Raw genomic sequence first — 27,233 nt, 5'->3', positions numbered from 1 at the left:
TGTGAAAATTAATATTTGTGTCATTCTCAAAACATTTGGCCACGGCCGTACATTAATTCACTCTGTGATAGGGTTGGATCCTATATGCTACTTTTATTTTCCTGTTTTGTTTTGATTGAATGCCAACTGAGGTTCCATGTGCTGTGCCTAGGAATGAAGACAACAGAGTTCAACAGAGTAAAGAACACAAACTGGAAGTGTAGTCTTTGTTGTTGAAAATGTATGCTATACCCCATCCACACTGAAGAGGCTCTGACATGTACATCAACCAGGGATAAAGAGAAAGTTAACACAGTGAAATGTTTCATACTTAATTGAAGTTAAGTGTCTGTTGACATTTTGGAAAAGGTCTCATGTTTAATTTGTCAATATTATATTTTTATTCATTGATTTACTGGCCACCTTTACTGTGGTTACATGTTCAGTATATGTATTGACCAGCAAACCCACTGCAGTCAACCTCACCAGCTCTCATGCCACTGGGTTAGCTACAACCAGTTTTGAAAATGTTTGGAGTAATGGTTAAAGAGCTATTGAAATTCAAAAAATGTGATTTGTCACTATGTTGACGGTCCCTAACTGCTGTTGGTGGACGTAAGGAAAACTACAGGCGAATATCCAACCTGGAACTGTCTTTACCTCGGTATAGGATATGGGATCAAACTTTTGCATCCGTCACTCTCCTCGCCCCAACCTGGCATTGAACCAGGGACACTCTGCACACATCGACAAGACACCATCGAAGCATCATTACCCATCGCGCCATTTGTGGATTGGTGATTTACATTTGTGGATTGGTATCTTACATTTGCGAATACATTTGGCATGATATTGATCCCATAAATCAATCACGTTGAGCGGTGATGACTCAAAAAGCGGTGACAGTCTCTACGCCCCCTGTGTATTATCGTTAGCTAACAGCTAACTTAAGCAGTCACTCAACAGCAAACGGACTCTTAGTGATGATAGCTAGCTAGTTGCCTGGGGACCAGACTGAATTTCTAAATACACCGTCTGGAACATGACAGTGTTTGATTCTGGAAATGGTCCTCTCAGGTCCTCTCAGGTTATCTACAATTGTCAAACACTTATGTTCCAGACGGCGTATTAATAAATGGGTAATTCCACGGTAGTAACAAAATAAATACCAATGATAAATACCAATGATACCAATGAGTGCAAAGTTAAACGAACTCTATGCACAGGACTAGTTTCCACATAAATGTTTTAAGTCATTGCAAAGTAGCTAAGAAGTAGTTAAAGTTGCTAATTAGCAAAAATGCTATAAAGTTGTCTGTGATGAGGTTCAAACGAACACGCAACATTTGGGTTGCTAGATGTTCACATTTATGCCCACCACTACCAACCACCATCCTTTCGTTTTTTGCCTTAAGTAACCTTCTGTCATATGTAACCATACCAGTGCTTAATTGGAACAGGATCCAGCACCTCTCTGTTATGGACTGTTTCATTACAGAACCTATTTGGCCAGATCTGGTACCTATCGTGGCATGAAAACGAATACTCACTTTTTACAATGTCAAAATTTGAATGAAGGCGATCAAAGTTAATTCGAGTTGCCTCTTCGTTAAAACATTTGCGCAACATTGCAGCCAACGCATGGCCATGCTGTGGTGAGAGAGAAGCTGGTCTCTCTCTTAGCCTAGCTGTAGATTGTAGCCCAATAACAAGGAATAGGCTACAGTCAGGAATGCATGGCAAATCTGTCAATGAACAAACAGCATGCAGATAAAACAGGATTTAAGGAATATTTCAAATTACAATAAAGGGAAAACACCGTTTGTAAAGCAAATGGCTGAATCTGAAAAAAAGAACACTAATCTGTCTGCTGTAGGCTAACAAAATATTTGATCAACTTCCAAATATTGTTTTACAAAGTAAAACTAGAGATATAGGCTTTTGGCACGAGAGCGTCAGCCATCACCGGTGAGTGAGCTGCACATCATTGGGTGAGTCTGAAACTGTAAAGCATTTGTAGGACTATAATTTCCTCCTCATTTTGTAGCCTACAACATATTGTAGTTTTCATTGATCTCAGATTTTCACTTTGTCAGTGTCAAAGGAGCCTGTCATTTCATTTACAGTATAAAAAAATAATCTGCCAAAGTCTCCAGTCATGTAAAATGACAGAGAATTGCATGAAATCCATTTAGAAAAGCCACATTTTCCCTGACCCTTAGGCTACTAAAATGTTCCCCATGTGTGCGACTGTAAGTGCCTCTACTGCTCTATGCCACAAAGCAAATGCAATGATATTATTATGAAGGTGAGAAAAAGTAAGTAATGCACCCCTGGTACTGCAGAGCTCTCCAGATCATCCCCCTCTCACTTTTTGTTCCGGCATCTCCCGATTACCAAATTAAGCACTGAACCATACATACCAAAAGTAACATATAATACAAATGAGTGTTCCAGATTTACATTTATTATGTTACGTCTTGTCTATGAGATCAGGCTGAATACACAGACTCCCGATGTAGTGTCCCAAAGCTAGGAATAGCCCAAACTCCTTGTCTTGTCCCCAGGGTAAGGTAAACCGCAACATTCAAACAAGGCTACAAAGAAAACTAATGGGACTTTAGCGACTGCGTTGGACGTCAAAATCGGGGGTGTGAACTAGGTTTCTATTCAAGCGTTGATCAACATGGAAATGACTCTATAGTATTAGAGAAAAGTTTAAAGAAACTGACCATCCGTTACATCTTGACATGTCATGTCGTAACGTACAGCACGCATAAAGCTACTTTTTCTGTCTTACAATCTCTCTCCACCAGGTGTAACATTTCTATCATCCTTTAAAAACAAGAAATGGACAGTGAAGGGGGTAAGGGGGATACCTAGTCATTTTTTAAATCATCATTGCATGCAATCATCATTGTCAAAGCCTCTGTTTACTTCTAAAATCACTTTAGCACCGCCCTAAAACCCTGATTCAAATTCAACACAAACCTTCAAATAGGTATGTAAATGACACATTATATAAACTATTTATAGTGTTTTATTTACATTTGAGAGGCGATAAATTGGACAGATCGAGTTTAAAAAACGCAATTTTCCCACTCAACATCTCTTATTAGTTTCGCTTCCCCACCCGCCATTTAAAAAAAAGACCCGACGGGGCTCATTGCCTGCTTGAATTATGCAGAAACGGGCAGCGTTTAGGTCATGTAATTGATTATGTTGGAAAGGGGAGAAATTGTGCTTTACAATGGTATTGACATGACAGTTGATCAGAAGTATTACGTTTTGGGGGCGCTAAATTAAGGGAAATTGTACGGACCAAGGCGATGTACGAGTTTACGTTAACTTACCTAGCTAGTTACGGTAAAGGCGAGCTAGCTTGGTAAATTGATACGTTATACAGCAATAAAAAGCTAGTGTATACATCTATGAAAAACGTAGATACCGGTAGCAACACCAAAGGCCAAGCTCAAAGTGAATCGCAAATTTGTTACAAAATGTTAACCTAAATGCAATGGCTTTACCCTCATCTCTGCGGACGAAGACACACTGAAAGAGACATAACTGTATTCATTACGTTTATTCTGTTGCAAAACGTTTACTCCGAAAGGAAAAAGGTTTTCAATGAAAACGAGATTCTATTGGACAAATTCAGGTAGGTCCTTCGCCGTTTCGTTACCGTTAACTTCCGTTTTGTTCTTAACGGTTTCCGATGTAAGACGTGATGAATACACCCCAGCCCAAGCAGCGAAGTCCGCACAAGACAAAAGTGACGTAATTCGTAGGGTTCTGTATTTTCAAATGCTAAAGTGATGTTTTTTTATTTAAAAAATGCTTTATCTGCTTTCCCAATTAAAATATGTTTGAAAATGGTTTCTGGACATTGTTTCTGCTGATTTGCTGGTAACATTGTTGAGCTGCACAGATTACTGTTCGATTTGAAAGCGCTCCTCCCTCACCGCTTTTTCGAACTCCCTCCATGACTCCAGCCACTGGGTGGTAGGAAAGACAACTTTTCTTGTTTTGTCGGTTGATGATGATGAAGCATTTCCGTCCGCCATATTGCAGTGATACAGCGAGATTTCCCATTTGTCTCAGCAATTTGAAGAGTTCGGGTTTTCTTGCTAACTGCCATAATGTTTACACAAGTTTATGGAGATAATGGGAAAATGAAGGAGTATCACTATACTGGACCAGTAGAGCACCGATTCTCTCCATATTCCTTCAACGGAGGGTAAGCGTCAATATCCAACTAACAATCGTTTTGGTAGCCCAAATGATAGCAAGCTACAGTAACGTTACCTAGCTAATGCTGTACATAATTGTTTTCTGCAGGAATAGACACTGCCTGGAGATAGCGTCTGACTAGTAATATGTCATTGTGCAAATCGCTAACACTTAATCAATAGATGTTCGTAGTTATGTAACGTTAGCTAACTACGTGAACAACAATACATGTTTATCTGGTTTCGATTTCAGTTAGCTACAGTAGCTAACGTTAATTATCTGGTAGTTGAGTTAGTTTTGCCAAAACTAATGTCAACTTGTTTGTTAGGGCATCATGTCAACTGACACTTAACTTTTTTTGTGTTTCCAGGACTGTGCTTGCCGTTGCAGGTGAAGACTTCGCCATTGTGGCCTCAGACACCCGTTTGAGTGAAGGCTATTCAATCCACAGTCGCGACTCTCCAAAATGTTACAAGTTGTAAGTCAAGTGCACACAACTATATTTCCAAGGATGACCGAAGGAAAATTGCCAGATGGTGTGGTTCAACCCCATTTACTGCCTCACTATTGCTGTGTTTAGACAGGCAGCTCAATTCTGATATTTTTTCACTAATTGATCATTTGACCAATCCGATCAATCACAGATCTTTTTCTGAGCTGAACAAAAAAAAACAATTAGTCGTGGAGAAATCATAATTGGGCTGCCTGTCTATGCTTGTGAACATCATAATAAATTAATGTTAAATATTTCACCACTAAGTTACGGTACTCTGACTAATACATGTTTAATTTCTCACAGAACAAATACGACTGTCATAGGCTGCAGTGGATTCCATGGGGATTGCTTGACTCTGACCAAAATCATTGATGCAAGATTAAAGGTGAGATTATTTTGAGGCTGTTTCACTTTCATAATTTTTTATTTTCAAAATTGTTAGTTGAGCTGAAAGTTATGGCGTACACAATAAGTTAATGTTTGTAAATGTATAATTTTCTAACATCAGCCAATATCTGATGGGAGAATGTATTTTTAGATGTACAAGCATTCAAACAACAAGAGCATGACAAGTGGAGCCATCGCAGCCATGCTGTCAACAATCCTGTACGGTAGAAGATTCTTCCCCTACTATGTTTACAACATCATCGGTGGCTTGGATGAGGAGGGTATGACTCCTGCTCTATTGCTGCTATTACTATTATCAGAAGCTTGGTTCCATATGTGTAAGGTATTCACTGCATGTGTTAAGTCTAGTCCACTATTTATGACACTCTAAACTGAGCTGGTCTGTTTTTGCTTTTCAGGTAAAGGAGCTGTTTACAGTTTTGACCCTGTGGGATCCTATCAGAGAGACACATACAAAGCTGGTGGCTCAGCGAGTGCCATGCTGCAACCTCTGCTTGACAATCAGGTAAAGAAACCAAAAAGTAGTATAAGTTGAGCATTGCTAATAGCTTTTGAGGGCTTTGTTCCCCCCCAAAGCACCTCTGTCCAATTTGACAGCACAATATGGCTTGAATGTTTGTATGCAGAATTTAGCAGTGGCAGGGAAACCCTAGACATTCTAGTGACCAAGATATCTTTGGTTCGGGACAAACCATCTCTTTGTTTCTGTATTGCCCCTTAGTCTGTCTTTTATTCTTAATTTACAATTAGATTGGATTCAAGAATATGGAGGGTGTGCAGCACCTGCCCCTGAACCAGGAGAAGGCTGTGCAGCTGGTCAAAGATGTCTTCATCTCTGCTGCTGAGAGAGACGTGTACACCGGAGATGCCCTCAGGATCTGCATCGTCACCAAGGAGGGCATCAAAGAAGAAACAGTCCCACTCAGGAAGGACTGAACAACTTATTTCTGCCACTATTTCAAGCTACTGCTTTTGTCTGGATTTTTCATATTTTGGACCCTTCCCCTGCTTTTCTCTTTACATTCTTGCTGAAGAATAAAAATGTTCCCTGTAGTTAATTTTCTCATGTCAGTTTAACATTTTTTTTTTAAGAAACATGAAATGTTAAATGTATTTGATTACAATGAAGTCTGAACAGTTTCCAAATGTATCAAGACAATTCTTGCTCCAACATACACTACCAGTCAAAAGTTTAGAACACCTGCTCATTCTAGGGTCTTTATTTTTACTATTTTCTACATTGTAGAATAATAGTGAAGACATCAAAACAATGAAGTAACACACATGTCGTAACAGTGTTAAACAAATTAAAATATATTTGAGATCCTTCAAATAGCCTTCATGACAGCTTTGCGCACACACTTGGCATTCTCAACCAGCTTCATTTTTTTATTTCACCTTTATTTAACCAGGTAGGCTAATTGAGAACAAGTTCTCATTTACAACTGTGACCTGGTCAAGATAAAGCATAGCAGTGTGAGCAGACAGAGTTACACATGGAGTAAACAAACAAGTCAATAACAGAAAAAGAAAAGAGTATACATTGTGTGCAAAAGGCATGAGGCAGGCGAATAAGTACAATTTAGCAGATTAACGAGTGATAAATGATCAGATGGTCATGTGCAGGTAGAGATACTGGTGTGCAAAAGAGCAGAAAAGTAAATAAATAAAAACAGTATGGGGATGAGGTAGGTAAATTGGGTGGCCTATTTACCGATGGAATATGTACAGCTGCAGCGATCGGTTAGCTGCTCAGATAGCAGATGTTTAAAGTTGGTGAAGGAGATAAGTCTCCAACTTCAAAGATTTTTGCAATTCGTCACAGGCAGCAGAGAACTGGAAGGAAAGGTGGCCAAATGAGGTGTTGGCTTTAGGGATGATCAGTGAGATACACCTGCTGGAGCGTGTGCTATGGGTGGGTGTTGCCATCGTGACCAGTAAACTCAGATAAGGCGGAGCTTTATCTGGGTCTGGCGATGAATATGTAGCGAGGGCCAGCCGACTAGAGCATACAGGTCGCGGTGGTATAAGGTGCTTTAGTAACCAAATGGATGCCACTGTGATAAACTGCATCCAGTTTGCTGAGTAGAGTATTGGAAGCTATTTTGTAGACATCGCCGAAGTCTAGGATCGGTTGGATAGTCAGTTTTACTAGGGTAAGTTTGGCGACGTGAGTGAAGGAGGCTTTGTTGCGAAATAGAAATCCGACTAGATTTGATTTTAGATTGGAGATGTTTGATATGAGTCTGGAAGGAGAGTTTACAGTCTAGCCAGACACCTAGGTACTTATAGATGTCCACATATTCTAGGTCGGAACCATCCAGGGTGGTGATGCTAGTCGGGCGTGCGGGTGCAGGCAGCAAACGGTTGAATAGCATGCATTTGGTTTTACTAGCGATTAAGAGCAGTTGGAGGCCACGGAAGGAGTGTTGTATGGCATTGAAGCTTGTTTGGAGGTTAGATAGCACAGTGTCCAAGGAAGGGCCAGAAGTATACAGAATGGTGTCGTCTGCGTAGAGGTGGATCAGGGAATTGCCCACAGCAAGAGCAACATCATTGATATATACAGAGAAAAGAGTCGGCCCGAGAATTGAACCATGTGGCACCCCCATAGAGACTGCCAGAGGACCGGACAACATGCCCTCCGATTTGACACACTGAACTCTGTCTGCAAAGTAGTTGGTGAACCAGGCAAGGCAGTCATCAGAAAAACCGAGGCTACTGAGTCTGCCGATAAGAATACGGTGATTGACAGAGTCGAAAGCCTTGGCTAGGTCGATGAAGACGGCTGCACAGTACTGTCTTTTATCGATGGCGGTTATGATATCGTTTAGTACCTTGAGCGTGGCTGAGGTGCACCCGTGACCGGCTCGGAAACCAGATTGCACAGCGGAGAAGGTACGGTGGGATTCGAGATGGTCAGTGATCTGTTTGTTGACTTGGCTTTCGAAGACCTTAGATAGGCAGGGCAGGATGGATATAGGTCTGTAACAGTTTGGGTCCAGGGTGTCTCCCCCTTTGAAGAGGGGGATGACTGCGGCAGCTTTCCAATCCTTGGGGATCTCAGACGATATGAAAGAGAGTTTGAACAGGCTGGTAATAGGGGTTGCGACAATGGCGGCGGATAGTTTCAGAAATAGGGAGTCACTTGAAATTCACCATAAATTCATTTGTGGAGTTTCTTCCCTTAATGTGTTTGAGCAAATCAGTTGTGTTGTGACAAGGTAGGGGTTGTATACAGAAATGGCCCTATTTGGTAAAAGACCAAATCCATATTATGGCAAGAACAGCTCAAATAAGCAGAGAAATCACAGTCAACTTCGAGTCAAGGTCAGTCAGGAAAATTTCAAGAGCTTTGAAAGTTGAAGTGCCGTCACACTTGGGGCTCCCAAGTGGGGCAAGACGCTGCATCTCAGTGCTAGAGCTGTGACTAGTGAGAAACTGGTTCAAATCACAACCAGCTGTGTCACAACCAGCTGGGATTGGGAGTCTCATAGGGTGGTGCACAATTGTCCGAATTCGGCTGGTATAGGCCATCATTGTAAATAAGAATTTGTCCTTACCTGACTTTTTAAAATTAAATCAAGGGTGATGCACCTTGATCTTGTATACCTCGATGACATCCTGGCCCATGGCAGCTCCTTCCAGTCAGCCCTGGGGGCGCTACGGCGTGTGCTGGATAGGGTGGCTGCCGCAGGTCTGAAGCTCCACCCTGAGAAGTGCCACTTCATGAGGAGAGAGTTGTCCTTCTTGGGCCACCGAGTGGGGAAGGAGGGGATCAGCACCATGGAGGACAAGGTGGGGGATGTCAGAGACTGGCCCACCCCCACCGACCAGCGTCAGCTGAAGAGCTTGCTGGGCCTGGCCTCGTACTACAGGAGGTTTGTACGGGGCTTCGCAAGCTTCGCTGCGCCCTTGAACCTCATGCTGGCTAAGGACAAACATGAGCACCACTACTGTGTCACCCGGCGGGAGCTCTTGGCTGTTGTGGCCTCCGTCAAACACTGCAAGTACTACCTGGGTGGCCTGCCCTTTACTGTAAGGACTGACCACTCTGCTCTCCAGTGGCTCATGTCGTTCAGAGAGCCAGAGGGGCAGGTGGCACGCTGGTTGGAGGAGCTTCAGCCGTATGACTTCGCAGTGGTGCACAGGGCAGGGGCACGCCACTCCAACGCCATGTCCCGTCAGCCCTATACTGCAGACGGCTGCCGCCACTGTGAGCAGAGAGGAGGGACGGGAGAGAGCGCTGTGTGCAGAGGAGGGGGTCTATGCCACAGTGTGTCGGGCGAGCGGGCCTGTCTGCTGTGAGCTGCAGACTGTCGACTGTGGCTGAATGGGGGCAGCAGCAGGGACGGGACACAGACCTACAGCCAGTGCTACAGTGGGTAGAAGCGCAGGTGAGGCCACCATGGGAAGAGGTGACAGCGCTCTCACTCGCGACCAAAGGGTTGTGGTCAAAGTTTGAGAGACTGCGACTGGCTGATAGCGTGCTACAGCGGGCATGGAAGGAGTCAGCTACGGGAGAGGAGAGGTGGCGGGTGGTGGTCCCAAAAGCATTGCGGGAGGCTGTGCTCCAGAGTACTCATTGGGGGGTGGGGACTGGACACTTTGGGGTCACAAAAACACTCCGCGAGGGCTTTTACTGGGGGCAGCACAAGAGGGATGTGGAGGACTTTTGTCACCGCTGTGACAACTGCACTGCGAGAAAGGGCCCCCCAGGCCGCTCTCATGCTCAGCTCCAACAGTTCCCAGTGGGGTCTCCCATGGAGAGGGTGGGAGTGGATGTAGTTGGGCCGTTCCCCACCACAGACAGTGGAAACCACTGGGTGCTCATGGTCATGGACTATTTCACAAAATGGCCCGAGGCCTATGCTCTGCCTGACCAGGAGGCAGAGACCATCGTCGGCGCCCTGACAGCGGGGATGTTCAGCAGGTTTGGAGCTGCAGAGTCCATCCACAGCGACCAAGGCAGAAACTTTGAGTCCTGTGTGTTTGCCACCATGTGTGAGAGGCTGGGTATGCACAAGACCTGCACTACCCCTCTCCATCCTCAAAGTGACGACCTTGTGGAGCGCTTCAACAAAACGCTTGGACAGCAACTGGCCATCGTCTCTTCCAAACACCAGCGTGACTGGGACAAGCACCTGCCTATGGTCCTCATAGCATGCCGCTCCGCTGTCCAAGACTCCACCTCCTGCACGCCTGCCCTCCTCATGCTGGGGAGAGAGATCCGCTCCCCTACGGAGATGGCGTTTGGTCGGCCCCTGGATAGCCCTCATGTTCCCCCGGGGCCGGAGTATGCCCGGAGAATCCAGGACCGCCTGGAGACAGCCCACACCTTCGCCAGAGAGCAGCTGGTGAATGCAGGTGTGAGGCAGAAGAGGAACTATGACATGCACACCCGGGGAAGGCACTTTGTGGCTGGGGAGCTGGTCTGGGTCTACAGCCCCCTAAGAAAAAAAGGCAGATGCCCCAAGTTGGACAGTCACTGGGTGGGACCCTGCAGTGTCCTGGAGAGGGTAGGGGAGGTTGTTTACCAGGTGCCCCTTCCTCCCAGGGGGAGAAAGGTGACACTGCACCGGGACAGGTTAGCCCCATACAGAGGGGCCTCTTCTCCCCAAACCCCAGGAACCCCCACAATTCCCCTGTCTGGCAATGACATTCTCCAGGCACCCATCCCCAGGTGCCGCAGACAAGGCTCCAGACAGCCCACTCCCCCTGTCTCCCCCCCTGTGTCACCGCGTGGTTTACGCATTCCCGCTTCCTTGTCCCCCATATCCCTGCCTTCATCCCCTGGTTCCCAGAGGGGCACTCTGCGACCATCACGGCCACGCAGGCAAAGGAGACCTCCTGGTCGCTTCAGAGAGGGTGGTCCAGCGAACCGCACAGACAGCTGTGTGTTATGTGTTAGGCTAGTAGGTGGTTGTGTTGTACTTACCAGTACCCAGTGTTCGCGGGGTCCGACATGCCAATCAACCTGCTATCTGACAATCACAGTAATCCCTTGAAAGTTATGATGCTTGGCATCCTGGCGGTTGGCGGAGTGGAGGGGGGTTGGGGAGGGGGATGGAGCATTGGAAGTTAAGACCAGGTTTAGCCTTTGTTCTCTCTCTTACGTCTGGGCTTCACACGAGAAGGTCACGATTGGCTTGTGGGTTATCTTTCATTTATTTGGCATGGGCTACAGCCAAACAGTAGCCTGTGTAAAGTTGGTTTAATAAACCGTCAATTCGTAAACTCAAACCTCTGTCTGGACAATTGTTACTTTGTGATCTAGTCAGGTCATTACAATATAGACAAGAAAAATACAATAATTTGTGTGTTATTAGTTTAAGCACACTGTTTGTCAATTGTTGTGAGTTAGATGAAGATCCGATCAAATTTTGATGACTCATTAATGCTGAAATCCAGGTAATTCCAAAGAGTTCACATACTTTTGCCACTGTATATGCCATCTTTCCAAACATTGGAAGTGTCTCCTTAGACGATAATTGGGTAAGGCTTGTTGATAAAAGGATATTAGAAGGGTGAGCCGGTTAAGGATCGATTCAGACAAGGTGTTAAAATTGTACGACAAGCGACAGTTTATTCAGAGTGAGAATATCTGGTACACGTAAATACGGCTCTCCCATTCGCTCGCACAGAACAGCAGGAAAAAGAGAGAACCGGTACAATACAATTTATACAAAACAGAAAGTAGGTTGATTCTGGAAGTTCGATTCTTCGGATTGGTTCACACTGGAGGTAGTCTTCTTGCATTGGCTCAGCTGGGCCGTCCGTCACTCTAGAATCCCGCCGTCACACAATGTTCAGCTAAAGGGGGAAATTTGGTGTGTGCGCTGGCCTAGCAGTTATGGGTGTGTGTGCGTGAGTTATCCTGTAGAGGGCCCCACAGGCTTTACTGTGAGTTGTAGCCATGTATTTAGCAGTAGGCTGATCACTTGCATAAGAAAATAGCAATTCTTTACAGGCTTGCAACAATACTTTTAGCCAAATAGGGGTGTTCAGAGAATGAGCTTGGAAAGCCGGGACTGAATCTACTACCACTTGTGCCATAACTGACCAAGGGGCGGTTGTCGATAGTAATGGAATTTAGGTTTACGAGCTTTTTAACTATGCATCTTTCCTTCACCCGCCGAAGCTGTAATGCCGCATTCAGATCCTAGTCAGAACTAGGAAACTGACATTTCAGATTTGCAAACTGGTTGTTGTTATACACGTGCCGCGTTTAATTAATCAGCAAGTTGGACATTTCCTAGTTCCAACTAGTTTTTGAACGCAGCACAACATATATGTTCCAAAAACAACAAGCAGAGAAAACGAACGTTTGCTAAGCGCGTTTTTGAAGCATGTGTCGATACTGATAGGATCGATAGAACGACAATGCTGCTCTCGGATCAGCTTTCTCCATTCAGATCTTACCAATTACCATACCACTAGAATTATTCCACAATACTGAGGAGGGATCAGCTCCAATAAAGATATCACCTATGGCTGCAAATATGGAGTCGGCTTATTCTAACGCTCAACCTAAAATAATGCACTAAATCAAGATCATTGCTCTGAGACCTTGAAGTAGTGGTTCCCCTTGCTCTGCAAGTGCCGGTGGAGCGATGGGTAACGATGCTTCGTGGGTGACTGTTGTTGACATAGCATCATGTGGTTTATTAGCCCCTGTTCCCGCCGATAACTTCAGAACAATTCACTACAAATAAAATTGCCAATGTCTTTATAAATAAAACAAGCCAGTGACGTATAAAAAATGCTTCAAATTAAAACCGAGATGAGTGCAATAAAATAATACAATAGGTTATAGACATACTTACATTAAATTGACAAATTTCATGCTCAATAAATTGAGTTATATTTTGCTACTTGTATACTCTGTTGGCTAATGTGTCTATATTTCATGTGTAGCCTAGTGTAACAGTATAACTTTATACCGTCCCCTCGCCCATACCCTGGTTCGCGCCCGGGTATGGGCGCGAACCAGGCTAATAAACCACATGATGCTATGTTCAGTGAATATATTGTGTATAAAATTACACGGGAGGGCGAAAAATAATCGACCAATAATCGACCAAGATGTACATGCTAAAATCGGTACTGCCCCTATGCAACCGGGGGTAACGCTTCTGACAAAGGCCAGAAACCAGGGATTATTTTTCTGCTGCCACATATGTAAGGGTTGAGGGGTACTGCTGAAACAGGGATTGAATCAAAGAAAATCACGAAAGAAAATGCATAATGCCAACCGTTTTTTCTTGAACAGCAATTTCTGTTTTGAATTTTGGATAACCTTTGCCTTTGCTCCTGCCAGATAAAATAACCCAAAATGTTATGTGAACTTTGACACCGGAAGTGTTTAAGTACCATACCGGATATAACTTTTGAGCGAGTGAGCGCATGAACCAGTGAAAGCAGCGGCTAGGTTTTTAATGTGACATTTTAAGTGCCGTTTTAGGGACCTGGTGAGTATTTGAAAATGTTGACCCATCTCAACTTCACTACTTAGTGTGCAAAACACTTATGACTACATGAGTGTTGACATGGAAGTAGCTAGCTAGCGTAAATACTACGCTAACGTTAGACTGGCCAGCTCTGCCAATCATCAATTCAGTTGCGATTTTTGCGCCAAACAATTTGTACGCGTTCTGTGAACATTGGATTTAATCATTCCAGTGTGTAATGTTAGTGCTAGCTATATTAAGAGGGATTTCGTGCGCCACTATTGCTGTCTGTAGCTAGCTGAAGGTTTGCAAAGGCTACGTTTGTTAACTAGCGTGCTAACGTTAGCGGTCGTTAGTTTTTCGCTAGCTACTGCTGCATAATATGGTCTAGTTGAGTCATGATCAAGTTTCTTGACAGCAGGGTTACTTGGTAGCAATTTCACCGGGCTCGATGCTTAGCTAACTTTATGTATGCTTTTTTTTTTCTTCTAATATTCTTTCAGGTCAAAATTATTTAGCTAAGGGGTTCCCTGCTACGCCCTGTTCCAACACATGACTTTTGTCGGCATTTTCAAATACAGAATTGCTCCTAGTCCTAGGTCTCTGAATTTATTTCCTTTGAGACGGTCAACAAACTGGCCACCTTCATAATTTGAGGACATGGAGCAGAACAACAGTGTGCCTCCTTTCCAGGGTCTTGCCTCCCCTCAGGTAACTAATTTGACTAATACATGTCAGTGAGATGTTTTTGTTGACAACACAGCTTTGCTCACATGTTCTAGATTCAACTAGCCTAATGCAGGGCTTGTTCTCACGTCTTTTACAGGGGGCAATGACACCTGGAATGCCCATCTTCAGCCCCATGATGCCCTATGGCAGTGGTCTGACTCCCCAACCTGTGACGAACACCAACAGCCTGTCTCTCCTGGAGGAGCAGCATCGGCAACAGCAGCAGCAGGCTTCGACTCAGCAGGGTGGGGTGTCAGGGGGCTCAGGACAGACGCCACAGCTTTATCACTCCCAAACGGTCACCACCACCACACTGCCAGGAAACACCCCTCTCTACACCACTACACCGCTAACCCCCATGACACCCATCACACCTGCCACACCTGCCTCTGAGAGCTCTGGGATTGTCCCACAACTACAGTAAGTGTTCTTGAATAATGTGTTAGTCTCAACCACTATGTAGGTACTGCTATAAATCTGCAACACAAGAAGCTAAAAGATTAAGGTGAATAGTGACTGTTTAAATATGATTTTTATAGTGATGTGACCATATCAACAAGGAGAATCTCCCATCCTGATTGCATGGTTTATTTCCTTCTCTAGGAATATCGTATCCACTGTGAACTTGGGCTGTAAACTTGACTTAAAAACAATAGCACTCCGAGCTAGAAATGCTGAGTACAATCCAAAGGTAAGCATATTGTTATTATTAATATGTTGCATACACAGCTTAGCAGATGCTAACCATTTACCGTCGTGTGAATTGACCATGGTAGCAATGGAATGGGAACAGTTTAGAGGTTATTGGAATTTTGGCAACAGTTCATCTGACTCATGACTGAATCCAAACATTTCACTGTTGATTTGATGTCTATTTTACATTTGCTGTACTATAACTAAATCTGAAAATACTCTGAATACATTCAGTAACATAAAAGTTTTTTTTTGAGAGGACTAACTGGTGTCTCCAAGTGGCCACGCACCTCTCCAATGTGCACAATTCCTAAGTAATTTCAATGCACTTTTGACTCAAAGAATCTTCAAATATAAGGTGCTTTTTTAAAATATATTTTGTAGCTCTCCTGGCTGTGCCGTTGAGGAACTAGAGCAGCACACTTGTGGTTGTTTTGTTTGGAACACATTCCCGCCATCACACAATTACTGTTTATGCAATCCAAAAGTGGTCCATTATAAATTGCATTCGGGGTCAGATGGGCATCATTTGAAAACCTGTTCTCTTGTCAATATGACTAGCTAAGTTATAATATAGGACACAATAGTGTTCGGCTTTCACAATGCAATTCAGGGAAACTGATCATTTTGGTGCGCATAGGGATCATGAGTGCATTCAGGTGGGTGTGCCGCGGTGAATTTTCTTCAACAGACATCAAACATGGTGATCATAAACCTTGACACTGTATGAGTTTTTTGATCTGGAAATGTGAAGTGCACATTTGGACTCACAGGTGTTTGGCTTGCTTGTTTCAAATTATATTGGTCACAATACACATGGTTAGCAGATGTTATTGCAAGTGTAGCGAAATGCTTGTGCTTCTAGTTTCAACAGTGCAGTAATATCTAACAATTCCACAACAAAAATCGAATGCATAGCTGTTTATCAGTGCGCAAATCTCCTGTTTTCAACCCGCATATGGGTACGAGTGTAAAGTTAAAGCAGGTGCAGCGAAATGCTTGATTCTAACTCCAGCAGGGTGTGTCCAAAAGTACAATGCTAATACACAAATAATCCCCCCACGGCCTTGACAAAAAAGAATCAAGAAATATCTGAAGAAGCAGTGTCAGTCCGTAATATAAATATGCAGTGTGTGTATGGACAATATATAAGTAATGGTTATGCACATCAGTAGTCAGGTAGCCTAGTGGTTAAGAGTGTTGGGCCAGTAACTGAAAGGTTGCTGGTTCAAATCCGAGAGCTGACTAGATGAAAAATCTGTCTGTGCCCTTCAGCAAGGCACTTAACCCTAATTGCTCCTGTAAGTCACTCGGGATAAGTTTGTCTGCTAAATTATTAAAATGTAGTTAGTGCATTCATAAAGTATTCAGACCCCTTCACTTTATACACATTTTGTTACAGCCTTATTCTAAAATGGGTTATATTATATTTTTTTCCTCATCTACACAATCTTTTATCAAGTTTTATTTCAAGCAAATGTATTACAAATAAAAAAAGATACCGTATTTATGAGACTCAAACTTGAGCTTAGGTGCATCCTGTTACTATTGATCATCCTTGATGTTTCTCCAACTTGATTGGAGCACCTGTGGTAAATTCAATTAATTGGACATGATTTTGAAAATTTTATTTTTACCTTTATTTAACTAGGCAAGTCAGATAAGAACAAATTCTTATTTTCAATGACGGCCTAGGGACAGTGGGTTAACTGCCGCGTAACGACAGATTTGTACCTTGTCAGCTCGGGGGTTTGAACTTGCAACCTTGCGGTTGCTAGTCCAACGCTCTAACCACTAGGCTACCCTACCCCTGATTTGGAAAGGCACACACCGGTCCCAAAGTTGACCATGCATGTCGGAGCAAAAACCAAGCCATGAGGTCGAAGGAATTGTCCGTAGAGCTCAGAGACAGAATTGTGTCGAGGCACAGATCTAGGGAAGGGTACCAAAGAATTAATGCAGCATTGAAGGTCCCCAAGAATGCAGTGTCCTCCATTCTTAAATTGAAGAAGTTTGGAACCACCAAGACTTCCTGGGGCTGGCTGCCTGGCCAAACTGAGCAATCAGGGGAGAAGGACCTTGGTCAGGGAGGTGACAAAGAACTCAATGGTCACTATGACAACTCCAGAGTTCCTCTGTGGAGATGGGGAAAACCTTCCAGAATGACAACCATATCTGCAGCACTCTACCAAGCAGGCCTTTATGGTAGAGTGACCAGATTAAGAGAAGCCACTCCTCAGTAAAAGGCACATGATAGCCCACTTGGAGTTTGTCAAAAGGCACCTAAAGGACTCTGACAAGATTCTCTGGTCTGATGAAACCATGATTAAACTTTGGTCTGAATGCCAAGTGTCAAGTCTGGAGGAAACCAGACACCGCTCATCACATGGCCAATACCATCTCTACGTTAAAGCATGGTGGTGGTGGCAGCATCGTGCTGTGGGGATAATTTTCAGGGACTGGGAGACTCGTCAGGATCAAAGGAAAGATGAACGGAGCAAAGTACAGAGGTCCTTGATGAAGACCTCGGACTGGATTGAAGGTTCACCTTCCAGCAGGACAATGACCCTAAGCATGCAGCCAAGACAATATAGGAGTGGCTTCGGGACAAGTCCTTGAGTGGCCCAGCCAGAGCCCGGACCTGAACCCGATCAAATATCTCTGGAAAGACCTGAAAATAGCTGTGCAGCGACGCTCCCCTTCCAACCTGACAGAGCTTGAGAGGATCTACAGAGAAGAATGGGAGAAACTCTCCAAATACAGGTGCCCCAAGCTTGTAGCGTCATACCCTAGAAGACTCGAGGCTGTAAACGCTGCCAAACGTGCTTCAACAAAATACTGAGAAAAGGGTCTGAATACTTATGTAAATGTGACATTTCATTTTTAAATATTTGCAAACATTTCTAAAAAGCCGTTTTTGCTTTGTCAATATGGGGTATTGTGTGTAGATTGAAGAGACAATTTAATCAATTTTACGTTACAGCCTTATGTTACATTATAGCCTTATTCTGTATACTTCTGGCCCTTCTTTGGACACTGTGTTAACAACCCTCCAGGCAAGCTTCAATGCCATACAAATCTCTTTCCGTGGCCTCCAATTGCTCTTAAATACAAGTAAAACTAAACGCATGCTCTTCAACCGATCGCTGCCTGCACCTACCCGCCTGTCCAACATCACTCTGACTTAGAATACGTGGACAACTTCAAATACTTAGGTGTCTGGTTAGACTGTAAACTCTCCTTCCAGACTCACATCAAACATCTCCAATCCAAAGTTAAATCTAGAATTGTCTTCCTATTTCGCAACAAAGCATCCTTCACTCTTGCTGCCAAACATACCCTTGTAAAACTGACCATCCTACCAATCCTCGACTTTGGCGATGTCATTTACAAAATAGCCTCCAATACCCTACTCAACAAATTGGATGCAGCCTATCACGGTGCAATCCGTTTTGTCACCAAAGCCCCATATACTACCCACCATTGCGACCTGTACGCTCTCGTTGGCTGGCCCTCGCTTCATACTCGTCTCCAAACCCACTGTCTCCATGTCATCTACAAGAACCTGCTAGGTAAAGTCCCCCCTTATCTCAGCTCGCTGGTCACCATAGCATCTCCCACCTGTAGCACGCGCTCCAGCAGGTATATCTCTCTAGTCACCCCCAAAACCAATTATTTCTTTGGCCGCCTCTCCTTCCAGTTCTCTGCTGCCAATGACTGGAACGAACTACAAAAATCTCTGAAACTGGAAACAATTATCTCCCTCACTAGCTTTAAGCACCAACTGTCAGAGTAGCTCACAGATTACTGAACCTGTACATTGCCCACCTATAATTTAGCCCAAACAACTACCTCTTTCCCAACTGTATTTAATTTATTTATTTATTTTGCTCCTTTGCACCCCATTATTTTTATTTCTACTTTGCACATTCTTCCATTGCAAAATTACCATTCCAGTGTTTTACTTGCTATATTGTATTTACTTTGCCACCATGGCCTTTTTTGCCTTTACCTCCCTTCTCACCTCATTTGCTCACATTGTATATAGACTTGTTTATACTGTATTATTGACTTATTATTTGTTTTACTCCATGTGTAACTCTGTGTCGTTGTATCTGTCGAACTGCTTTGCTTTATCTTGGCCAGGTCGCAATTGTAAATGAGAACTTGTTCTCAACTTGCCTACCTGGTTAAATAAAGGTGAAATAAATAAATACAAATTCTAAACATGTGGAAAAGGGAATTTGGAAAGTATTCAGACCCCATGTCGAATACACAGCTCATCCTATATAATAACTAGTGCTGTACATACCTTTTCCAAATCATTGTCAGGGCCCAGGGAAAGGTGAAATGGGACCAAGCTAAAATGCCAACTAGAATGGGCCTGAAAGGCATGTTGCTTCTGGTCCGAGAATGTCCCACCAAGACACTGTTGTTATATTGAACAAATTCGCAACTTTGTCTTACAGCGATTTGCTGCTGTTATCATGAGAATACGAGAGCCAAGAACAACTGCACTTATCTTCAGCTCTGGGAAAATGGTGTGCACAGGAGCCAAAAGGTTAGTATCTTCTTTCAACAAAGAAAAAACACAAAACATATGAGAACATCTATTTTAAAGGCCTCATGCTCCCTCTTCCCCCTCCCAGTGAAGAGCAGTCCCGCCTGGCGGCCAGGAAATATGCCAGAGTCGTGCAGAAGTTGGGCTTCCCAGCCAAATTCCTTGATTTCAAGATACAGAACATGGTGGGCAGCTGTGATGTCAAATTCCCCATTCGGTTAGAGGGACTTGTACTAACTCACCAGCAGTTCAGCAGGTTTGTAAAATTCACTACTGCAATATTCAAGTCTGTAATAGCTGAGGAGATGCATTGTCATACTTGGAATTCTGTCATTTTGTTCATTATTTATAATACTGCGATTGGTATTCCTAAAGTGATTTAGTACTGAGAGCAAAGATCATAAGTAGGCCTAATCGTTTTCTTGTTTTTCAGTTATGAACCGGAGTTGTTCCCTGGGCTAATCTATAGAATGATCAAACCCAGAATTGTCCTGTTGATATTTGTTTCAGGCAAAGTTGTATTAACAGGTGAGTTTTTCTCCTTTTCCTAATGACATACAGTGCCTTGCAAAAGTATTCACCCCCTTGGTGTTTTTCTTTATTTTGTTGTTTTACAACCTGTAATTTAAATAGATTTGGATTTCATGTAATGGACAAACAAAGTCAATTGGTGAAGTGAAATTAAGAAACTAACTTGTTTAAAAATATATATATGGAAAAGTGGTGCATGCATATGTATTCACCCCTTTGCTATGAAGCCCCTAAATAAGAAATTGTGTAACCAATTACCTTCAGAAGTCACATAAGTTAGATTGCTCACAAGTGGACCTTATTTAAGTGTCACATGATCTCTGTTCTGAAAGGCCCCACAACCAAGCAAGTGGCACTATGAAGACCAAGGAGCTCTCCAAACCGGTCAGGGACAAAGTTGTGGACAAGTACAGATTAGGTTTGGGTTATAAAAAATATTCTAAACTTTGAACAGCCCACGGAGCACCATTAGATCCATTATTAAAAAATTGAAATAATATGGCACCAAAAACCTGCCAATAGAGCGCTGCCCACCAAACTCACAGACCAGGCAAGGAGAATAATAAGAGGATAATCAGAGGCAACAAAGATAACACTGCAGGAGCTGCAAAACTCCAGTGGAGATTGGAGTATCTGTCCATTGGACCACTTTAAGCCATACACTCCACAGAGCTGGGCTTTACGGAAGAGTGTCCAGAAAATAATCCATTGCTTAAAGAGAAAAATTAGCAAACATGTTTGGTGTTTGCTAAAAGGAATATGGGAGACTTCTGAAACATATGGAAGAAGGTACTCTGGTCAGATGAGACTAAAATTGAGCTTTTTGGCCATCAAGGAAAATGATATGTCTGGTGCAAACCCAACACCACATCACCCCGAGAACACCATCCCCACAGTGAAGCATGGTGGTGTGGATGTTTTTCATTGGCAGGGACTGGGAAACTGGTCAGAATTGAAGGATAGCGCTAAATACAGGTACCTTCTTGAGGGAAACTTATTTCAGTCTTCCAGAGATTTGAGACTGGGATCGAGGTTCACCTTCCAGCCGGACAATGACCCTAAGCATACTGCTAAAGCAACACTCGAGTGGTTTAAGGGTAAACATTTTAAATGTCTTTGAATGGCCTAGTCAAAGCCCAGACCTCAATCCAATTGAGAACCCATCCAACTTGAAGGAGCTGGAGCAGTTTCGCCTTGAAGAATGGGCAAAAATCCCAGTGGCTAGATGTGCCAAGCTTATAGACACCCCAAGAGACTTTCAGCTGTAATTGCTGCAAAAGGTGGCTCTACAAAGTATTGACTGGGGGGGTTGAATATTTAAAATTAAAAAAATGTTTTAACCTTTATTTAACCAGGCAAGTCAGTTAAGAACAAATTCTTATTTTCAATGACGGCCTGGGTTAACTGCCTGTTCAGGGGCAGAACGACAGATTTGTCAGCTCAGGGGTTTGAACTTGCAACCTTCCGGTTACTAGTCCAACGCTCTAACCACTAGGCTACCCTGCCGCCCCAGTTATGCACACAAGTTTTTTTTTTTTTTTTTGTCTGGTTTCACATTTAAAAAATATTTACTGTTGTGTAAATCAAATGATACATGAAATGATACAACCCCCCCAAAATACATTTTAATTCCAGGTTGTAAGACTACAAAATAGGAAAAATGCCAAGGGGGGTGAATACTTTGGAAAGCAACGGTAGAAAAGGGGAATTTGTCAATTTTTGTCAAATGTAACTTGCGTATTTTCCTATTGTTGCTGCTTATTTCAAGGTGCGAAGGTGAGAGGAGAAATTTATGAAGCATTTGAAAACATCTACCCAATCTTGAAAGGATTCAGGAAGACGACGTAAATATTTGTCTGACGTTATTTTTTTAAAATGTGTTTTAATAGTCACGGGGACACTTGTCCTTTGTTGTGACCCGTTCCTTTGGGACTCTGATTGGACCTGCACAGTTTAATCAACAAAGCAGGGACCATTCCTATTCACCTTAAAGGGATAATTCTGAGATTTTGGCAATGAGGCCTTTTATCTACTTAGTCAGATGACCTCGTGGATACCATTTTTATGTCTCTTTCCAGTATGAAGGAAGTTAAATGAAGTTTCTTGAGTTAATGCTAACTAGCTTTAGCATGCTAGCAGATACCCGTAAATTTCCAGTCACTGCACTAATGCTAGTTAGCATTGGCTCGTGAAAATACCTTTTAACTTCCTTCATACTGGACATGCATGGTATTTATGAGTAGATCTGAATCTGGGGGAGTAGATAAAGGTGATACTTGGAGAAATGCTGTATTTTAGCAGTTTTTTTTTTTTTTTTTTTAAGTGACTTGCTTATTGAATAAGGCAGTCTTGGCTGGCTCTTTAATTTTTCTAAAGTAGGTTTTATTGTTAACCTACAGTTTCTCAGTGCATCTTTGTCCACACATTCCCTACAGACATTTTAAGATTCATCATTTAAATGGTTTTTAGTCTTTTTCATTGTTGTATGAAGAATCTCACTTGGGATTGTATCGCAGCAAGGCTTAACTACCCAATTTGTCATTATTTTAACATTGTTTGGAAGACTGGTACTGAAGGCAAGAAAATGGAACATTAATAATGCAGCCTTAGTCTGCATCTTTGGAATGTTATTAGTCTTATCTGTATGTACCTCATGTCTTATTTCTCATTCAGTTTTTGGTCATGATTGAAGAACCCTCATGTTTTAATGCTATAATTGACTAACTAGCCTAATTCACCATGGATTTTGTTTCATTTTACACACTGTATTTTTGGTCTACCATGAAAGCCCTGTCAGTAATTTGTTTGTTTTAAATGTTATTTTGCTACCTTGTGCACATTTAAATGTTTCCTTACTAATTCTGATCTCCCTCCTTTAGTTTAAAAAGCTTTGTCTTCAGGGTATGGCAAGATTTACATCAATCCAGGGAATGACTGTACATGGATTTGAGATAGCATGACCAGTAATGAATGGACTCAATGTCACATGACATTAACATGCGTTTTAATTTGAGTTTTAATGCTCAAAAAAATGACATTGCATTACAGAAATGTTTTTTAAACCAGTTGAAGCTATGCAAACTACTAGTCCTATGGCAAAACAAATGACATGTTTTTTTGCTTATGGTGATAAAGTAAGAATGTAACAACCTGAAGTAAGATTCCTCAAAACAAAATGTATGAGCGATTTGGAACAGAGTGTGACTGTTTATGCGTAGTTTCTCTAGGAAAGGAAATAGTCACTGAGACAAAAGGACAGTATAACTACGCAAAAACCCCACTAAATATTTTCTTAACTAGGTACATTTGGATTTTAATACAATTATTTCTGTTCTGTGAAATCTTGTTTCCAGATGAATTCAGAAGAGTACTTGTTGCCTTGGTCACAGCTGTCAGCACATGTGTAGACAGCCAAGGTTCCCCAGTCTATACTGGCATCAGTGCTGTCCACTTTCAGATCATTCAGTAGCTGGGGCATGACCTGTTGCGATGCAAAACACTGTCAGCACATTGTCATTTATAAACAGCAAGCCTTAGACGTTGAAACATTAAGGTCTGGTTTTCCGGACCCAGATTAAGTTCTGTCCTGGATCAAAGATCTCCACTGAAAGTGTGGTTTAGTCCAGGATTAGGCTTACGGGGTGTATTCATTAGTTGCTGACCACTGCAAACCATTTACTCTAGGATCTAAACAAAGAAATTGAGGGACCTACCTGAATTTGTTTAATAGAAACGTTTTTTGTTGCAAATACCTGAAATTCAAAGATACGCCTGGAACCACATGAACAATGCGGGATGCTCTTCTCCACAGGAACATGTTCAGACGAAACCCAAAGAGGAGAGCCATCTCTGAAATATCGCAAAACCTACAATAACACAATATTATGGTCTTCAGTAATTTAGGAAACCCAGAACTAAAATAATAATTTAATCAGGTGCTCGATTAAATTCTGAGGGAGATGTATGAGAATATACTAATAAGTCTCCACCCGGCTAAATGGAAACTCAGCCAGAGCATTCGCCGAATGTCACCTCCCCTTATGAAATTCAAAAGCTGTGAATACCTGCGAAATCGTGATTTGTCCAAATGATCATTGACAGAAAAAAATAGTCTTTGCATCTGTCTTGACAGAAGCTACGATACCATCCTAAATGATGTGAGTCTGTCCACAAGCGATTTGTTTCAAGTAAAAAATTAAATATTAATTTCAGAGTTATCTACACGATGGCCAAATATATATTTGAGTAATTCTGATGCTCTTCATGTCTGAGGATTCTGCTTGAAGAGTTATGTTACCTGATGTGGCTCTGATGCAATCCTCCGTTTAAACTTCTGGAACACTTTGCCATCTTCGGTTTCCTGCATGGCCATGTTTTCAAGTTCTGTCTCAGCCAAATCTGTGGAATAGAAATTATGCTTTTATACAACAGAAATTGTAATCATGTATAGACTCTTATTTAGGTTGGGTCCAACGTCAACATTTTCTCTCATCCTCCTTTTGGCGTCTTAATGGATCTGAAAAGACTAGGCATGTAAACGCAATGCAGCCTTACCATCAACTGAGGAGCATTCCACATTATTCTGTGCATCCCCCACCGTTTTACTAGACTCTTCTTTCTGATGTTCCTCAGGCTCTGTGACCAGTTCCAACTCGGGGAACAGGAATGAGGAAGGCACTGCACTGGACGGCACTAAACATGTATTGAAAGTTGAATTTTTATCTTTCAGGCGAGCAGAAAACACAATTTCATCATTATTACAAATAGTGTGACAGTTTATGGTAGCTGTATAATTACCTTGCTTGCAACACTCTTTCTTGTGACAGTGTTTCCAGTCTATGGTCTGGTGTTCTTTGCTGCAGTAGGACACTGCATGGCATTTAGAGCAAACTTTTTGACCAGGACAGCCACAGAGCTTGCATAGTTTAACCCCTGAACCGTGGACACAGGGGTCACGCTCAGTCCAATTGGGGTCTTCATCAGATGGAGGATTGTAGGGATAAAAGTCATTTCTCCTTGGCAACTGGCTACGAAATACTAGAAAAGAGTAATCTCAATGTCAGCTTGAGCAGAATAAAAGCAGAGGAACATCATTAGTTTCAAGTTTGATTAGTTGTATGTACAGGATAAACGAAACGCTTAGTTGCAGGTTCCTTCTGGACAATGCAACAAGAAATAAAATAACATGAACATAAATGTCTCAATAGAATAAACATTTTAGCACAAGTATAATACAGGAAGGGACAATTTAATAGTCCAATATGTATGTGTATTGGGGAAGAGAGGGACTTGGGGGATAAGTGTTTAAATTGTGCAGTATTGGCAATAGTAAATAAGCATTTGCTAGCAGCCATTGTGGTGTGTGTGCGCAGAGTCAGAGCAGGTAGTCAGTCCAGTTCAAGTGTTCAGCAGACTCTGCTCTAATGGCTTGTAGATATAAACTGTCTCTGAGCCTGTTAGTATCAGTCCTCATGCTCCAATACTGTATGCCCAATGGTAAGGGAATGAACAACTCGTGGCTGAGGTGTGTGGGGTCCTTGATGATGCTGTGGGACTTCCTCGGGCATTGTTTCAAGTAGATGTCCTCGATGGGTGGGAACACGGCCCCAGTGATGTACTGGCCTGTCTTCACCACCTGCTGGAAGGTCGTGGACAGAGCAATGTAACCGGTCAGGACACTCTATGGTGCAGCAGTATTTGGAGAGGACCTGGGGTGGCATGCCAAATTTCATCAGCTGCCTTTGGAAATATTGACACGGGTGGTGGTGTTGGTCCATGTCAAGTCCTTGGTGATGTGGATGCCAAAGGAACTTAAAATTGCTGACTACTGCAGTCCTGTTGATGTGGATCGGGCATATTCCTGCCTCTGATTAATATAATCACTCATGTTGCACATCATAACTACACTCAAGGCTCAGCTGGATAAGGAGCTCACTATGGATCCCAGCAGCTGTTTGCAACTACCAAACCACTTCCTCTTGCCAAGAGATGGATCTGGACCTTTGGTAGTGTCAAAGATTTGTTTAACTCGCCTATGGCCAAAGCCTGGAATTTTAAAAGGGAGCAAATGAGTCAGAGCCAAGCAGGAGCTAGCGAGATCCTATTGGTGCGTTGTAGCATGTATTTGCATTTTTCTGTTAGGGAACGCCTACTCTGAAGTGCACGTGTGAAATAACTCAACGTGCACTACTTCTAAACTATTTTTTTTTTACTTTGAAAAAAGGTCAAATCTACTAAACTTAGTCCACCCTGTTTGATTATAGTTTTGAGAACAGAAAACTATTAACGTCAAACGTTTCATCGTTGAGTAAATTGGCATTATGTCGCCCAAAATCCACCTGGCTCCATCTTCCACTGCCGACCACTGGGCTTCCTCTCACTATATTTGGTAGTGAGTGGAAACGCCAACCGGATGCTTCACACATCCAATCGGTGAAATATCTGGCTCATTGCTCCATCTGTGATAATGTGCTTGCCCTCTAACAGGTTTGCAAATTCAAACCCCACTCCAACTGTTGCACCGCTGTAGCTAACTTTACACTGGTGGGAGCGGTGGATAATCCCAGCCTTTTAGTGTGCCCCTCTCCTTCCCTGACCATGTGTCTATGGGTGTGATGCTGATGGGAATGCAATAGCTAGTTTGCGAACAGCCATTTACCTTTCAGACAACGACTGTCGTTTCGTGAATAGCAGTCTGGTGTCTTGCAGCAGAATACAAAAAGAGTTCGGTGAAAACTTCTATCCTGTCCAGTTATTGGAGCGTAAACTTGCATGAGAAATGCGGTAGGAAGATGGCATTTCCCACATTCTAACTCAGGAAGACCTGGGATGTCCAACTGACTCAACCATGCAGGTTTGCCTCCAACTTTGCTGGGGAACTGATGACTCTGTAGTTGCCAGTTTTCGGCCTCCTCCAAAAAGCCAAGAGCAACCCCTGTTTCTGCCATAGTGTTAACTTTACTAATTTACCAAGTAACGTTAATTTGATCGTACTCTTTCAATCGCTGGCTAGCTGTCTGTCACGACAAATTCCAACGTGCGTCACTGTTGTCGCTTTTAAATATGTCCGGAGTGGAACAGTACTTTTGGGAGGCAAACGTTCCGTGTAATTCGCGCTCCTGCCATATCGCCCATTTGCAATTAAAACACTAGAGAG

The 27,233-nt window shown here is 42.8% G+C and overlaps 3 protein-coding genes across 4 annotated transcripts; 2 read left to right on the top strand and 1 right to left on the bottom strand.

The window, feature by feature from the left end:
* Positions 1–4,007: 4,007 nt before the first annotated feature.
* LOC118374343 (proteasome subunit beta type-1-B-like) lies at positions 4,008–6,253 on the top strand. Its single transcript, XM_035760720.2, has 6 exons — positions 4,008–4,216; positions 4,580–4,687; positions 5,009–5,090; positions 5,244–5,373; positions 5,512–5,618; positions 5,864–6,253. The coding sequence occupies exons 1-6, from the start codon at positions 4,119–4,121 to the stop codon at positions 6,047–6,049; spliced, it is 711 nt and encodes a 236-aa protein (XP_035616613.1). The 5' UTR covers positions 4,008–4,118; the 3' UTR covers positions 6,050–6,253.
* Positions 6,254–13,417: 7,164 nt separating this feature from the next.
* tbp (TATA box binding protein) lies at positions 13,418–23,232 on the top strand. Of its 2 annotated transcripts, none has more exons than XM_035760722.2 (8): positions 13,418–13,584; positions 14,067–14,274; positions 14,390–14,712; positions 14,896–14,983; positions 19,455–19,546; positions 19,635–19,802; positions 19,980–20,074; positions 21,846–23,232. In XM_035760722.2, the coding sequence occupies exons 2-8, from the start codon at positions 14,224–14,226 to the stop codon at positions 21,923–21,925; spliced, it is 897 nt and encodes a 298-aa protein (XP_035616615.1). In that variant the 5' UTR covers positions 13,418–13,584; positions 14,067–14,223; the 3' UTR covers positions 21,926–23,232. The 2 variants fall into 2 exon arrangements, with proteins under 2 accessions (XP_035616615.1, XP_035616616.1); XM_035760723.2 differs by having other exon boundaries at positions 13,474–13,584; positions 14,157–14,274.
* On the bottom strand, positions 23,076–27,158 carry pdcd2 (programmed cell death 2). Its single transcript, XM_035760721.2, has 6 exons — positions 26,736–27,158; positions 24,875–25,114; positions 24,632–24,769; positions 24,375–24,475; positions 23,830–23,943; positions 23,076–23,558 (listed from the first exon to the last, which is right to left on the bottom strand). The coding sequence occupies exons 1-6, from the start codon at positions 27,022–27,024 to the stop codon at positions 23,400–23,402; spliced, it is 1,041 nt and encodes a 346-aa protein (XP_035616614.1). The 5' UTR covers positions 27,025–27,158; the 3' UTR covers positions 23,076–23,399.
* Positions 27,159–27,233: the final 75 nt, after the last annotated feature.

The sequence above is a fragment of the Oncorhynchus keta genome, chromosome 2 (assembly GCF_023373465.1).
Source record: "Oncorhynchus keta strain PuntledgeMale-10-30-2019 chromosome 2, Oket_V2, whole genome shotgun sequence".
NCBI classification, from domain to species: Eukaryota; Metazoa; Chordata; class Actinopteri; order Salmoniformes; family Salmonidae; genus Oncorhynchus; species Oncorhynchus keta.
Note: the sequence above shows the minus strand (reverse complement) of the source record. Positions and strands in the feature narration are given on the sequence as shown.